This window comes from Eschrichtius robustus, chromosome 1 (assembly GCF_028021215.1).
Source record: "Eschrichtius robustus isolate mEscRob2 chromosome 1, mEscRob2.pri, whole genome shotgun sequence".
Taxonomy (NCBI): Eukaryota; Metazoa; Chordata; class Mammalia; order Artiodactyla; family Eschrichtiidae; genus Eschrichtius; species Eschrichtius robustus.
In genome coordinates, this window is record NC_090824.1 from 49,918,204 (window position 1) to 49,931,841 (window position 13,638).

At 45.0% G+C, this 13,638-nt stretch overlaps 1 protein-coding gene across 1 annotated transcript in view; it reads left to right on the forward strand.

Moving 5' to 3' along the window:
- The first annotated feature begins 924 nt into the window (after nt 1–924).
- CDKL1 (cyclin dependent kinase like 1) overlaps nt 925–13,638 on the forward strand; it is a 52,297-nt gene continuing 39,583 nt past the window's right edge. The window contains exons 1-2 of the mRNA XM_068545630.1: nt 925–1,451; nt 2,071–2,358. Coding sequence (XP_068401731.1) covers nt 2,191–2,358 — 168 coding nt within the window. The 5' untranslated portion in view covers nt 925–1,451; nt 2,071–2,190. The remainder of the gene's footprint in view (nt 1,452–2,070; nt 2,359–13,638) is intronic.

Consider the following 13,638-nt stretch of genomic DNA (forward strand, 5'->3'; position numbering starts at 1 on the left):
ACAGTAACACATACTTAACATATGACCCAGCAGTACTCCTCCTAGGTATTATTTTCCCAAGAGAAATGAAAACATATGTTCACACAAAAGACCATGCATGAATATTTACAGTGGCTTGGTTTATAATCACCAAAACTGGAAACAACTCAAGTGTTCTTCAACTGGGAGTGGATAAACAATATCCATACAATGGAATAGTACTCAGTAATAAAAAGGAACAAACTACTGATAAATGCAACAATATGGATGAATCTCAAATACATTAATACTAAGTGAAAGAAGATTAGCCTCAAAAGGCCATAATGTATAATTCCATTTATATAACATACTGGAAGAGGCATAACTATAGAGACAGAAACACATCAGTGGTCGCCATTTGCAAACCATTTCTGGGAGGTTCACCTCCAGCCCATCCCTGGACCCCATCTATATGCCACTCCATTTTCAAGGCAGCCACCAATCTCTCTCCTCCCAGCTCCAGCTCCTTCCTGAATCCTATCCTGATTTACATTTAGTGGCATGCTGCTTGGCACAGGATTGGTCCCCGTTTCTAGGCAGTATGCAAATTTTCTCTCCTCAGCTATTGCTTCCAGGCAACACCCATCTCAATGCTGGGCATATGGAAAGGGATAGATGATAAAGTACTGAGGCAATCTGCCCAGTGGCAAATTACCTTATTTAGTGATTTCCTCCAAGTCCGTTAATTTTCCACCATTGTGCTCCGACCTGAGCGAGTAGGAGCCAGTCGGGAGAAGGATGTAAATAAGGAACGTAAGATAGGGCAGGCTCTGTAAGCCTCCATCTCCCACATTATAAGCCCAGCTCTAGTGGAAGTCAACGGTCAAGCACCGCCCCGCCCCACCACAACTCCCAAGCTAGTGGGGGTACGTGCAGACTCTAACCAATTTCAGTCGTCGTACTGTCATCATACTTCCTCTTTTCCTCTCCCCCTTTCTCTCATTCATTCATTCATTCATTACTGGCTGCTACAGCACTGACCAGGACAGACACAGAAGCTGCCCTCAAGGCATTCAGTCTCGCGGAGAATACAGGGGAGTAATCACAGTTATCACACGGTGTGGTACAGGCTGCGTGGGGTGAGGGGCTCCTAGCGCAGGCGTCTTCCCGGCCGACTCTGCCAGAGCTGCGTTTTCCACGACCTGCTGGAGTTTGCCATCTTGCAGGCCTCCTCTCCCCGGCAGAGGGACGTGCAGGGACCCGGGCCCACGTCCAGAACAGCTTCTCCCAGGCTCCGAGGCAGCCCACCAGGGCCTTTCGCCGCAGCAAGGACGGCGACCGGGTCCGGGAGGGAAGCAGGGGCGCTGCGGCCCCGCCCTGGCCAGGCCGGGGCGGGGGCCGGTTCCCATAGGGATCGCGGGCCGGCCGGCCGCGACCGAGCTGGGCGGGAGTCGGCGAGGCAGGAGCTAGGCCGGCCCGACAGCTGCGGCACCGTGAGTCCTGGGCGGTGAGGGAGGCGGGGGCCGGGCCGCCACGTGGCGCCGCTCGAGGCTGCGCGGCGCGGGCCGGGGCGCGGGTGGGAAGCCGGGGCGGCGCTGGCGGGTTTCCCCGCGGCCGCGCAGCAGCGGCGGGGCGGGAGAGGTGGCCCCGCCCAGCGGCGGGACGGCGCGGCCCTGCTTCCCACAGAGCTCCGGGCCCGCCCCTGGAGGCGCGGGGCGCGGGGCGGGCGCCTCGCAGGGCTCTCCCCTCCGGCGGGGCCTCGCCACTGTCGCCCGCGCGGGGAGCCGGGCGGTGTCTTCTTGCCGAAGGGAAATGAAACCCGATATCAGAACTGGGGAAGCCCTTACCCTTCCCGGTCCTCCAGCCACCTCATGTGTCTTAGATAGGATGAACTTACCATTAAAAAGATAGATTGTCTTACAACTCAGTTCGTTTTAGGATGACGGGTTACATTTTAACTTGCAGGGTATATAACAGACGATTAAACTTGAGTTACCAAAGGCAGCTGACTCCAGGCTGTCACCCTTGATCAAGTGGCCACGGCTGAGGGGCGAGGCTTTAAGGGAATGGGTCGGTTCCTAATTCTATAACGAGTGCCGTCTTCTGTCCTAGGTCCTTGACAAAGACCCATCGTTGAGTGAAGCTCTAGTGCAGTGTGTTCATGTCAAGATTTTATAAGCGACATTTTCAAACAATGTGAAGATCCGTTTAAAGAAGATTTATTCTTCTGTGATGGAGAAGTATGAAAAAATTGGGAAAATTGGCGAAGGATCCTATGGAGTTGTTTTCAAATGCAGAAACAGGGACACGGGTCAGATTGTGGCCATCAAGAGGTTTCTGGAATCAGAAGATGACCCTGTCATAAAGAAAATCGCCCTTCGAGAAATCCGCATGCTCAAGGTAATGGATTTTTTTAAAAATTAATTTATTTATTTAGGCTGTGTTGGGTCTTCATTGCTGAGCGCAGGCTTTCTCTAGTTGCGGCGGGGGCTACTCTTTTTTTTTTAACATCTTTACTGGAGTATAATTGCTTTACAATGTTGTGTTAGTTTCTGCTGTATAACAAAGTGGATCAGCTATATGCATACATACATCCCCATATCCCCTCCCTCTTGCATCTCCCTCCCACCCTCCCTATCCCACCCCTCTAGGGGCTACTCTTCATTGAGGTGCACGGGCTTCTCCTTGCAGTGGCTTCTCTTGTTGTGGAGCACTGGCTCTAGGCACTCAGGCTTCAGTAGTTGTGGCTCGCGGGCTCTAGAGCGCAGGCCCAGTAGCTCTGGCGCTTGGGCTTAGTTGCTCTGCTGCATGTGGGATCTTCCCAGACCAGGGATCAAACCCCTGTTCCCTGCATTGGCAGGCAGATTCTTAACCACTGCACCACCAGGGAAGTCCTGGTAATGGATTCTTTAAAGTGAATTTTCAGGGACTAAAAAAATGAAAGTGAGTCATGTTATGTGAAATAAATGCCTTGAGATGTGGCCACATCTTCTTCCTTCACGGACTTCTGTCCTCAGTGACACAAATGGGACATCTGTGCATGAGTCACCAATTATATAATGAATTAGAAAGTGGAGACATAAGTGCAGGGAACGATGGTATTCACTCTCAGACTTGCTGTGGGATATTTTATTTTTCTTCCCAGTGGCTTCTTTCCCATGTCACCTGTAGATCTGGTTCATGAAAAGCCATCAACTTTTATAGTACAGGAACTTTCCATGATTTTTAAACTTCTAGACTAGCTTCTGTTGATGTTCTGAGTCCATGAAGAGAATTAATCATTCACCTGTTTTCAAACAGCTAGGAAGCTGACAGGTTTTCATTATGCCTCACATTTATCTACTGCTGAACTATATAACGTCTTGTCTCTAGAAGAAGGATTTTTCTCAAAAAAGTGAAATGATTGCTTTAAGACTGTTCATCAGTTAACTCTTGGAGACCATGATATGGGGGGGGAGGGGAGCTGTTTATTATAAGCTGAAGGTATTTTTTTCCTGGAATGGAAATGAAGAAGGAAAGTATCTTTCCTTCTTTTCTGAATTTCTGTGAAGATGAAACCCAAATCCTACCCTACGTAGAATGCGCCCTGTAATGAATGCAGTGTGGGTTAACTTTCAACAGATTAACTTTCTCCGTAGGGGTTGGTTAGGGCCTCTGTGTTCTGACAAGTACAACTAACTATCCAACAAGGAAAGAGCAACCTCGTGCGAGCTCAGTGGAACATCCAGGAGATTTTCTCTTACCTTTGCTTCTCCATTTTCTCCAGGCCTCTCTAAAAGTCTTCTTCTCCCCATGAATTGAGTGTGTGGGGTTATCTCTGGATAAGGACCCCAAATGGGAAGTGGAGGGCTTTGGATAAATTAAAACGGGTGGGTGGGGACGACTTTATTTGGGTCTAGGACATTCTTTACCAACTGGATGTTGTCAATTCTGAGAAGACACTTCCAAAGCCCCTGTGAAGTACTCCCCTAGGAAAGAGCGAGACAAGCAGTGTTTGCCCATCCCACCGCCTGGTTGCCCTGCTCTCCCACTCTACACAGGGAGAGAGAGGGTCTCACTGTTTCTCCGGGGCCCATGGATGTTTTTCACTTTCTCAGGCTTTCGCTAGCGGAGAAGGTGATAATTGTATTTCAAAGGGCCCATTTACTCCAAAGAAAAGCCAGTCTATTTCTAGTGGAGAGAGACTCTTTTTCTGATTCTGAAGGTCACCTGCGAGCACCTCTCTGAAACCTCTCACTATTCTTTAGCAATACGGTGTTTACAAGTTTAGTCCCTGAATTAATTCAGTTCCGTCAGGATGGGGACCTCACCTCTAGATCTCTGTATCAACCACTTGGCATGTAATACCAATAAATGTTATTGTTGGATTGAAAAAAAGATGTTAACAAAATAAACTCTTAGGAAGGGTAGATGTTGCCAATAAATTAGGAAGTCAAATGTGTTCTCTTGAGTAACTGAATATTGATGTCCTCTGAAGGATACAGCTGAGTGCACAGGAGCCTGATTACAAAGCACACAGCATTCCATTCTCCAAAATCAAGTGCACAGCTGAGACTCCCCTGATCTGTATCAGGTGATGGGACTAGATTATCAGTAGAGCCTGTCCCTTCAAGCCCTAACTTTTCAGAATTCTGTGATATTCCTAACACATAATGGGTGCTTAAATATTTGCTGGATAAATGAATTGAGGGTTTGTTAAATGAAGTCATACTTTCTCCATTTATTTATTCAGTAAATATTTATGGAACCCCATTGTACCTAAAACAATGTTTACGTGAAGTTGTACATCCTGCCTTTCAGATGCTTAACTGGCGGAAGATGAATTTCCCCTCAGCTCTTACACCCAATAGACTGGGTTCCTAATGGGCAGGGCCTGTGTCATTCACCTTGTCTCTCTATGCCTGTCATGAACCCTCTAAATAAAGTGTTTGGAGGCTTGCTTGAACTAGACTTTGAAATGTTTAGGGAGACATGGAATAAGAGATAAGGCATTCAGGGCAGACAGTCTCTCCTAGGGAAAAAAGAGGTGCATACGTGGAAAACAGTATATTGAAGGAACACAGGTAATAACCCCAAAGTCTTAGCCAAGATGCCTGCTGGGCTAACAGGCCTGGGAGAAAAGAGAAGGAAAGGAAGCCAGCGTCCATTAGGAGGGGGTGTGAGGAATTTCTTGGAAAACAGGTCTGGCCCTGGGATAAGTGATGATTAGCACATAGCTGCACCTTGGTCCCAGGTGGCCTTTGGGGTTTGGAACCTGCCTTGGGGACATGTTGTTGTCCCTGAGAACAGGAAACTGCTGAGGTCTAAGCTAGTGTTTTAGGGCCCCATCTGAGCTGCATTCAAGGCAGAGCTCTAGGGCCCATGGAAGGGGAATACTAAACCGGAACCAAGCACAGTTCCATGGGCCCAGGTTCAAGGGCTCAGGGGCTCAGTGAGTGTGAGTTCCTAGGATTTTCCTTGCACACCCCTCACAGAACTGGGGCTGTTAATGACCCCTGCTAAGGTCAAGAACTAGGAAGACTGAGGCTGAAGGTACCTCAGTGACCTTAGCAGGTGAGAACAAGCAAGGGCTGAGGCCCAGACTGCTCTTATTATGATAAGGAAAGCAAGAAAGGTAGATTAAGACCAGATGTAGAAGGCTTTGAATGCCAGGCTGAGGAATCTGGCTTTCACGTGAAAAGAGGGAAGCCAGCCAAGATTTTTTTTTAGAAAGTTATCATTTGCAGACTTTTGAATTTCATGGACCAATAAAATTTCAAAAAAATTTTTTTTTTTTTTTACAGATTGGTCGGCATTTTAAGAGACTGGGTTATCACCATCACTTCATAAATGAAAGGACGTTTTAATATTTTAAAAAAACTAGGAAAGACCCAATTTTAGGAAAAAAGCAGTCTTCCTGAGAGAGTAGTTGACAACTAAAACAACATCTCTCTATATATACATTTCTCAGGTGTGTGAGAGTGTATGAGTGTGTAGGTGTGTGTGTGTGTGTGTGTGTGTGTGTGACAGAGAGAGAGATCATTGCCCTTATTTTTCTCATTTCACTATCCATTGATGAAAATGAAGACATCATCTGTTTTGTGCAGCCTAAATTTCATGAAAGTTAGTACTATGTCTGCGAACAAAGAGACTCCCCAGATCAGATGATGTCCTACTTATAGTATCTATCTGATACAACGAAATACTAATACCACAAAAGAACTGAATGGTCCCTTGGATTTTTTTTTTTTTTTTTTTGGCTGCGTTGGGTCTTCGTTGCTGCGCATGGGCTTTCTCTAGTTACAGCGAGCAGGGGCTACTCTTCGTCGTGGTGCACGGGCTTCTTATTGCAGTGGCTTCTCTTGTTGCAGAGTGCGGGCTCTAGGCGAGCAGACTTCAGTAGTTGCAGCATGAGGGCTCTGTAGTTGCAGAACGCGGGCCCTAGAGTGCATGGGCTTAAGTAGCTGTGGCACGTGGGCTCAGTAGTTGTGGTACATGGGCTTAGTTGCTCCGCGGCATGTGGGATCTTCCTGGACCAGGGATCGAACCCGTGTCCCCTGCATTGGCAGGCAGATTCTTAACCACTGCGCCACCAGGGAAGTCCCTGGATTTTATGTTATAGAATTTGGCATGTATCTGTCCTCAGAGAATTGCTTGTATGTTTTTTAAACCATTTATTTAATGATTTAAAGCAGCTCCCAATAGTTGCTGTCAAACTCTTTTAAAAATTACAGTTGTTTCCATTAAGCAGATAAGATCATGGGAGTGAATTGTCCAGCAGTCAATTGCATAATTATTAAGGCACCACATCTACAGTGTTTCTCATTCTTGATGTGAAAGCATATATGAAGATGTAACTATACATTGGTAAATGATTTTAAGGATAATAATTATTATCAAGAAACCTATTTTGCTAATATTTTTAGAAAACATTTTTTCTGAAAATTTGAAACACTTTTCAAATAACATTACTTCATGCCATTTGGGGAAAAAAGTGTGACACATTTTTATGAGATAAATTCAGTATTTGTGCTAATAAACTGCTCCCTAAACTAAATGTAATTCGCTCTTCACCAAGAGGTCCTACTGCAGTCAACCCGTTAATGTTTTCATTTGAATCTTATGTTTTCCAGGCTTTTAGAAGAATAAACAATTGCTCCAGTTAAAGTTAGTCAGCTCATACTCTAAGAACATTAAGTACCATTCTAGTGACAGTAATAAAATTATACTGCCATACCTGAGCTCAAAGCAACTATCCTACCCTTTCTCAAGCTCACTTTCCATTGTGGAAAAAAAAGAAAGAAGTCAATATTTTCAGTCAGTGTTTTTGATGAGACACCTGTGTGTAAGATAGTTGACATGTGTTCATTTGGCAAGTTTTTACAGAATTCCTGCCATGTACCAGACACTGTTCTAGGCTCCTGTCCTCACAAATAAGGAGAGACTAATAGTAAACAAATGATTATATGTCAAGTGGTGAAAATGAAGCAGGATAAGGGGGTAAAGGTGATGGAGGGGCTTGCTTTTTTATATAGAGTGGTTAGGAAGAGCCTTCCTGATGAATGACATTTGAAGACATTCCAGCAGAAATGTGAAGGAGTGACTCTTGAAGCTATTTAGGGGGAAAGCATTCCAAGCAAGGGGAAGAGTAAGACAGAGGCCCCAAGGCAAGATCAAGTGAGGTGTTCTAGGTGTGTTCGGGTGTGTTCTAGGAGGAGCAAAGAGATGAGGGTGGCTGGAGCAGAGGAAGTGAGAAAGAGAGCCATAGGAGATGAAGTTAGAGAGATGAGGGGGTTAGATATGAGGGCCCTGTGGGCCATGGTAGGAACTGTGGATTTTACTTTGAATGAGATGGGAGCCATCAGAGGGTTTTGAGCAGAGGGGTGCCCTGGCATGACTTATACCCTAGAAGGGTTCCTCTAGCTGCTGGTTACTCCAGCTCCATGAGCAGGAAGATCTGTTAGAAGACTGCTAATGTGATCCAGGTGTGAGGTGATGGGGTTTGGGTCAGAGGGGCAGCAGTGGAGGTGGTCAAATTCAAGATTTATTCTGAGAGAAGAGCACATAGGAATCCGATGGTTGGCTGAGGAATCACGAATGACTCCAAAGTTCTTCAGTTGAGTACCTGGAAGAATGAAGAGATCATTCACTGTGATAGGGAGACCCAGGTGCAAATCTGGGGGAAAGGAAGTCAAAAGTTCTGTTTTGGATATGTTATATTTGAGGTGTAAACCCACTGTAAAGTGGGCAATTAAATGCACAAGTCTGGCATTCAGGGAAAAGTCCGGGTTGGAGATACCACCATGGGGAATGGAGAGACAAATACCAAAGATTGAGCCCTGGAGCGCCAGCATCTGGAGGTCAGGAAGCTGAGGAATCAGCAAAAGAGGTAAGAAGGGGTGATCTTCAAGGCAGGACAATCCCAAGAGCAATGTTCTTAAGAGCTGAGAGAAGGGAATTCCCTGATGGTTCAGTGGTTAGGACTCTGCAGTTCCACTGCAGGGGGCCCGGGTTCGATCCCTGGTCTGGGAGCTAAGATTCCATGAGCCGTGTGGTGTGGCAAAAAAAAAAAAAAAAAGCTGAGGGAAGAAAATGTTTCAAGAATGAGGGGGATGCTCAATGGTGTCAAAGGTCACCTTTAGTACAGGCTTAGAATTAGCCATTGGCTTTGAAAATATGAGGGTCATTTGAGACTAATGAGAGCTATGTGGGTAGAGTGGTAGGAACGAAAGCTTCATCAGAGAGGGTTCAAGAGAGGATGAGAAGAGCAAAGTGAAGACAGTGATAGAGGCAACTCTTCTGAGGAGTTTTATCATAAAAGGAAGCCGAGAAATGGGGCAGTGTGTGCTTGGAAGGATGTGGCATCAAGAGAGAGTTTGTGAAGTTGTTTTTAATATGGAGAAATAAGTATATTCGTATGCTAATGGAGGGAGAGAATTCCTGTAGCCATGACCTTGAGTTACCAACCTAGACCATGACCCAAAATAACTATTATAATAAAAGACCAGTTCATGGACCAGCTAGGAGATTAGGCCACGTCTTCTTTTTTTTTTTTTTTTAATTAATTAATTAATTTATTTATTTATTTTTGGCTGTGTTGGGTCTTCATTTCTGTGCGAGGGCTGTCTCTAGTTGCGGCAAGCGGGGGCCACTCTTCATCGCGGTGCGCGGGCCTCTCACTATCGTGGCCTCTCTTGTTGCGAAGCACAGGCTCCAGACGCGCAAGCTCAGTAGTTGTGGCTCACGGGCCTAGTTGCTCCACGGCAAGTGGGATCTTCCCAGACCAGGGCTCGAACCCGTGTCCCCTGCATTGGCAGGCACATTCTCAACCACTGCGCCACCAGGGAAGCCCCACCTCTTCTTTTATTTGGAATGTTGCTAGGTTCTTTCCACACACTCTTCTTAGTCTTTAGGTAACAGGACCCACAGCTGTCTTAAAGCTGTTGGCCTAGAACTTCTTCTAGCAGGGTGTACGACATCTGATTTGTGTGGTGAGCCATGACCCCTTCGGGAAAGTGTTCACCCCTTTTCCATAACTAGGGTTCAAGCATAGAAAGATATATTTTTCTAATTAATTAATTAATTAATTAATTAATTAATTTTGGCTGTCCTGGGTCTTTGTTGCGGCGCTTGGGCTTCTCTAGTTGCGGCGTGCAGGCTCTGGAGCAGGGGTCCCCGACCCCTAGGAACCGGGCCGCACAGCAGGAGATGAGCAGTGGGCGAGCAAGCAAAGCTTCATCTGCTGCTCCCCCATCGCCAGCATTACCGCCAGAAACACCCCACACCCCACTCCCGGTTTGTGGAAAAATTGTCTTCCACGAAACCGGTCCCTGGTGCCGAAAAGGTTGGGGGCCGCTGCTTTAGAGCGCGGGCTCAGTAGTTGCGGCATGTGTGCTTAGTTGCAGTATGTGGGATCTTAGTTCCTGGACCAGGGATGGAACCTGGGCCCCCTGCATTGGGAGCATGGACTCTTAACCACAGGACCACCAAGGAAGTCCCAGGCATATAAAGATATTTTGGATAGGAGGCGCCACGGTCATGACAGAAGCCAGGTTACAGAGAGAGAGAGGGAGACAGTCCCTGAAAGGAAGTCATCTTAAATCAAGAAGTCTGGCATCACAGGCCTGTGGCGGGAAGTGGGTACTGCTTCTGCATAAAGCAGGTGGCTGTAATTGAACCCAGCCCCCTGGGGAATATCTGTGTGTCCAGCAAGCAAAGAACTGTGTGGTTCAAAACAAACACAAGCCAACCAACCCAGAATCATTGTATTACTAAGGTCCCAAGCCTCTATGCTACTGAACCTTCTCTCTGTGCGATGCAAATGGTAGAACTATTGGAAGAGGAATCAAAGAATTCCAGCCAGCAGCTATGAGGTGCCTGGGCAGATGTTGGGCAGCGAGGCAGACGGTACAGGGGCCTTAGAGTAGATCAGACTAACATCAGTCAGAGTTTGACTATTCTCCTTCCAGAAGATGAGACAAGCAAGAGCAACAACAAGGAGAAGGAATCATATTGCCATTTGGTGACTCAGTGGTCTTGGGTGAAATGCCAAGGATTGTTACCTAGGATGCACAAACTACACTTATAACAACTTTAGGAGGTGTGTATTGTCATCCCGTTTTACTAATGGATGTAGGATGGTCAATGATTTGTCATGGCCTCCGGGTTAGTGAGCTGGATACCGACACAGTTCTGTCTGTGCCCATGTCCATGCCGGGCTGCTGCCACACCTCAGAACCATCATGTTACACCAAACATGTACACCACTGTACTCTTTCTCAAGTCTCCCAGAGACTGGTCCTCAGGGTTTATCCCGCCCTTGCCTCCAGCGGGCCTTAGTGCTGAGACTCATGGCTTTCGTGGAAGCCTGGGGTTCTTACTGGAATATCAGTTTTTTCCAATTCTTGTTCCTTAACTCTATAGATTATTTTAGCAGGCACAAAGTTATGGTTTGCTACCAACAAAGGTGGGGATAAGCATGGGGGAAAAGGTCTGTTTAAAACTTTACTATAAACATTACAATAAAGTTCATTCACTCTTAATGAGAGCAGTGTCACCCCCAGGAGGATGAAAATTGGTTCTTAGGAGTTGGGTCCTCACATTTTTATTGTATAAAGCACAGGTATACATATAGTACATATACATATATACAGTATATTTTTGGAATTAAAATTTCATTGAGAGATGATTAGGAAAAATGTGTAAAAAGACTCTTTTGAGTGACAAATATGAAAAAAAACAAAAAGGTCCACGGGGTATGGGAGGTTGAGAATGTTGAGTGTGTACTGTGTGCCAGAAACATGCTCTCATTTGACTGTAATTAATCATGGATAGTAGTACCCTACTGAATGTTCAGAGCATTCCCTTTTTTCCTACTGTCTCCTCACTTTCAGTAACTTCCAGCGAGGCTGTGGGCTGTGTGACTGCTTGGGGACAGGAGCCACAGTTAAGAACTGCAGTTTCTGATCCGGCTCAAAGCTGTTGGGTGACCTTGGGCAAAAGCTCCAGTGCCCGCTGGAACCCGGCCCACCTTATTGCCGTGATTTATGTCTCTGTTTGGCATTGCTTTGCTGACGTTGCTGAGGGTAGCAGAGTGCTTTGGGGACAAACACCGAACAGCAGTCAAGCAGCCTTGAGGATGCCAGGGCAGGAAAGTAGAGGGTCCAAAAGAGCAGTAGCAAAGGAGAGAGGAGAGAGGAGGAGACAGGAGGAGCAGTAGAGAAAGGAGAGAGACAGGCACAGGTGGGAAGGCAGAAAGGTGGGGTTCCAAGGGGAGGAGCTGGAGGTGAAGCACATCACGTGGTCTCCCCCGTTTCAAAATGTCAGACCAGAAACACTGCTGGGCACATTACCATCCCGGTGACGGTAATGTGCTGCGGGGAGCAGGACTGTCAAGGTTCCCTGTTTTTCAAAGCATTTATGCAGTGCTTAATACCACGTGCTCTTGTGTCAAGGCCCCATTCCATGGAATGCTAGCAGAGTACCATGTAAATGCTCCCTAGCATTAGAATCTAAGCAGAATTTTCATAATTTCTGAAGGCTTCGTCTCCCCTAGTATTAGTTGAAGGAATATTTCCCCCGTATTAGTTGAATAGCATTTACCAACTCCATAGAAGTCTCCAGGGGAAATCCTGTGACATCTTTAACAATTTAATCTTGCTGTTGCTAATTGGTGCCATTTCTAGGTCCCTTTTCTTCATATTGCTTAATTGGCTTATTGAAATATAATAGATTAGTAACATATTTCTGTAACTTGTTTTAGCCATGTTCAGCATTCTCTGTTATGGTTTATGTGGGATTACAAACTCAAAAGTCTGTGGGGAATCACAGTAGTAACATAAATGAGTGGAGTGGGCTGAATGCAAGACAAGATGGAGCAGTGGAGACTAGGGCAAACTGGAGACTGTCTTGTGGGAAGTGGGTGGCCACTGCCCACCCAGCTCACAGGCTGCAAGGGGACTAGACTTTCAGAGTCTTTTTTTTAAAGCCAGAGATCAAAATTTTGTGTAAAATCTCCTGGGTTTTCCCCCATAACTCTTGTTTTGAAAAAAAATTCAATATATATGCACACAAGAGGAAAGAATAATACAATGAATACCTACATATCTTTAACTAGATTCACTAATCTAGTTAATTCTAATGTTAGAATTCTGCTTCATTTCTTTTCTATCTCTGTCTCTGTCACACACACACACACACACAAACACACATACTTTTTTGGCTGACGCACACACATTTTTCCTAAGTATGCAGCATGAATCTCCTAGAATAAAGAAATTTTTCTATGTACCACAACGTGATTTCCACACTCAAGAAATGTATCATTGACTCAATGCTATTATTTAATATACAGTCTGTGCTCAAATTTCTCATATTGTCTCAATAATATATTATTATTATATATGTTATAATGAATATATGTATATGTGTGTATATATGTATATATACATATGTATGTATGTATGTGTATATTTTAATCCAGGATCTAATCAGTGAGCATACATTGCATTTAATTGCCATGTTTCTATAGTCTCCTTTAATCTAAAACAGTATTCTAACTTTTTTTTAAATTGAAGTATAGTTGATTTAGAATGTTGTGTTAATTACTGCTGTACAGCAAAGTGATTCAGTTATACATATATACACATTTTTTTAATATTCTTTTCCATTATGGTTTATCATAGGGTACTGAATATAGTTCTCTGTGCTGTACAGTAGGACCTTGTTGTTTATCCATTCTATATATACTAGCTTATATCTGCTAATCCCAACCTACCACTCCTCCCTCCCCCAACCCCCTCCCCCATGGCAACCACCAGTCTGTTCTCTATGTCTGTGATTCTGTTTCTGTTTTCATAGATAGCTTCATTTTGTCATATTTTAGATTTCACATATCAGTGATATCATATAGTATTTGTCTTTCTCTTTCTGACTTACTTCACTTAGTATGATAATCTCTAGTTGCATCCATGTGCTGCAAATGACATTATTTTGTTCTTTTCATGACAGAGTAGTATTCCATTGTATATATGTACCACATCTTCTTTATCCATTCATCTGTTGATGGACATTTAGGTTGTTTCCATGTCTTGGCTATTGTGAATAGTGCTGCTATGAACGTAGGGGTCCATGTATCTTTTTGAATTATAGTTTTGTCTGGGTATATGCCCAGAAGTGGGATTGCTGGATCATATGGTAATT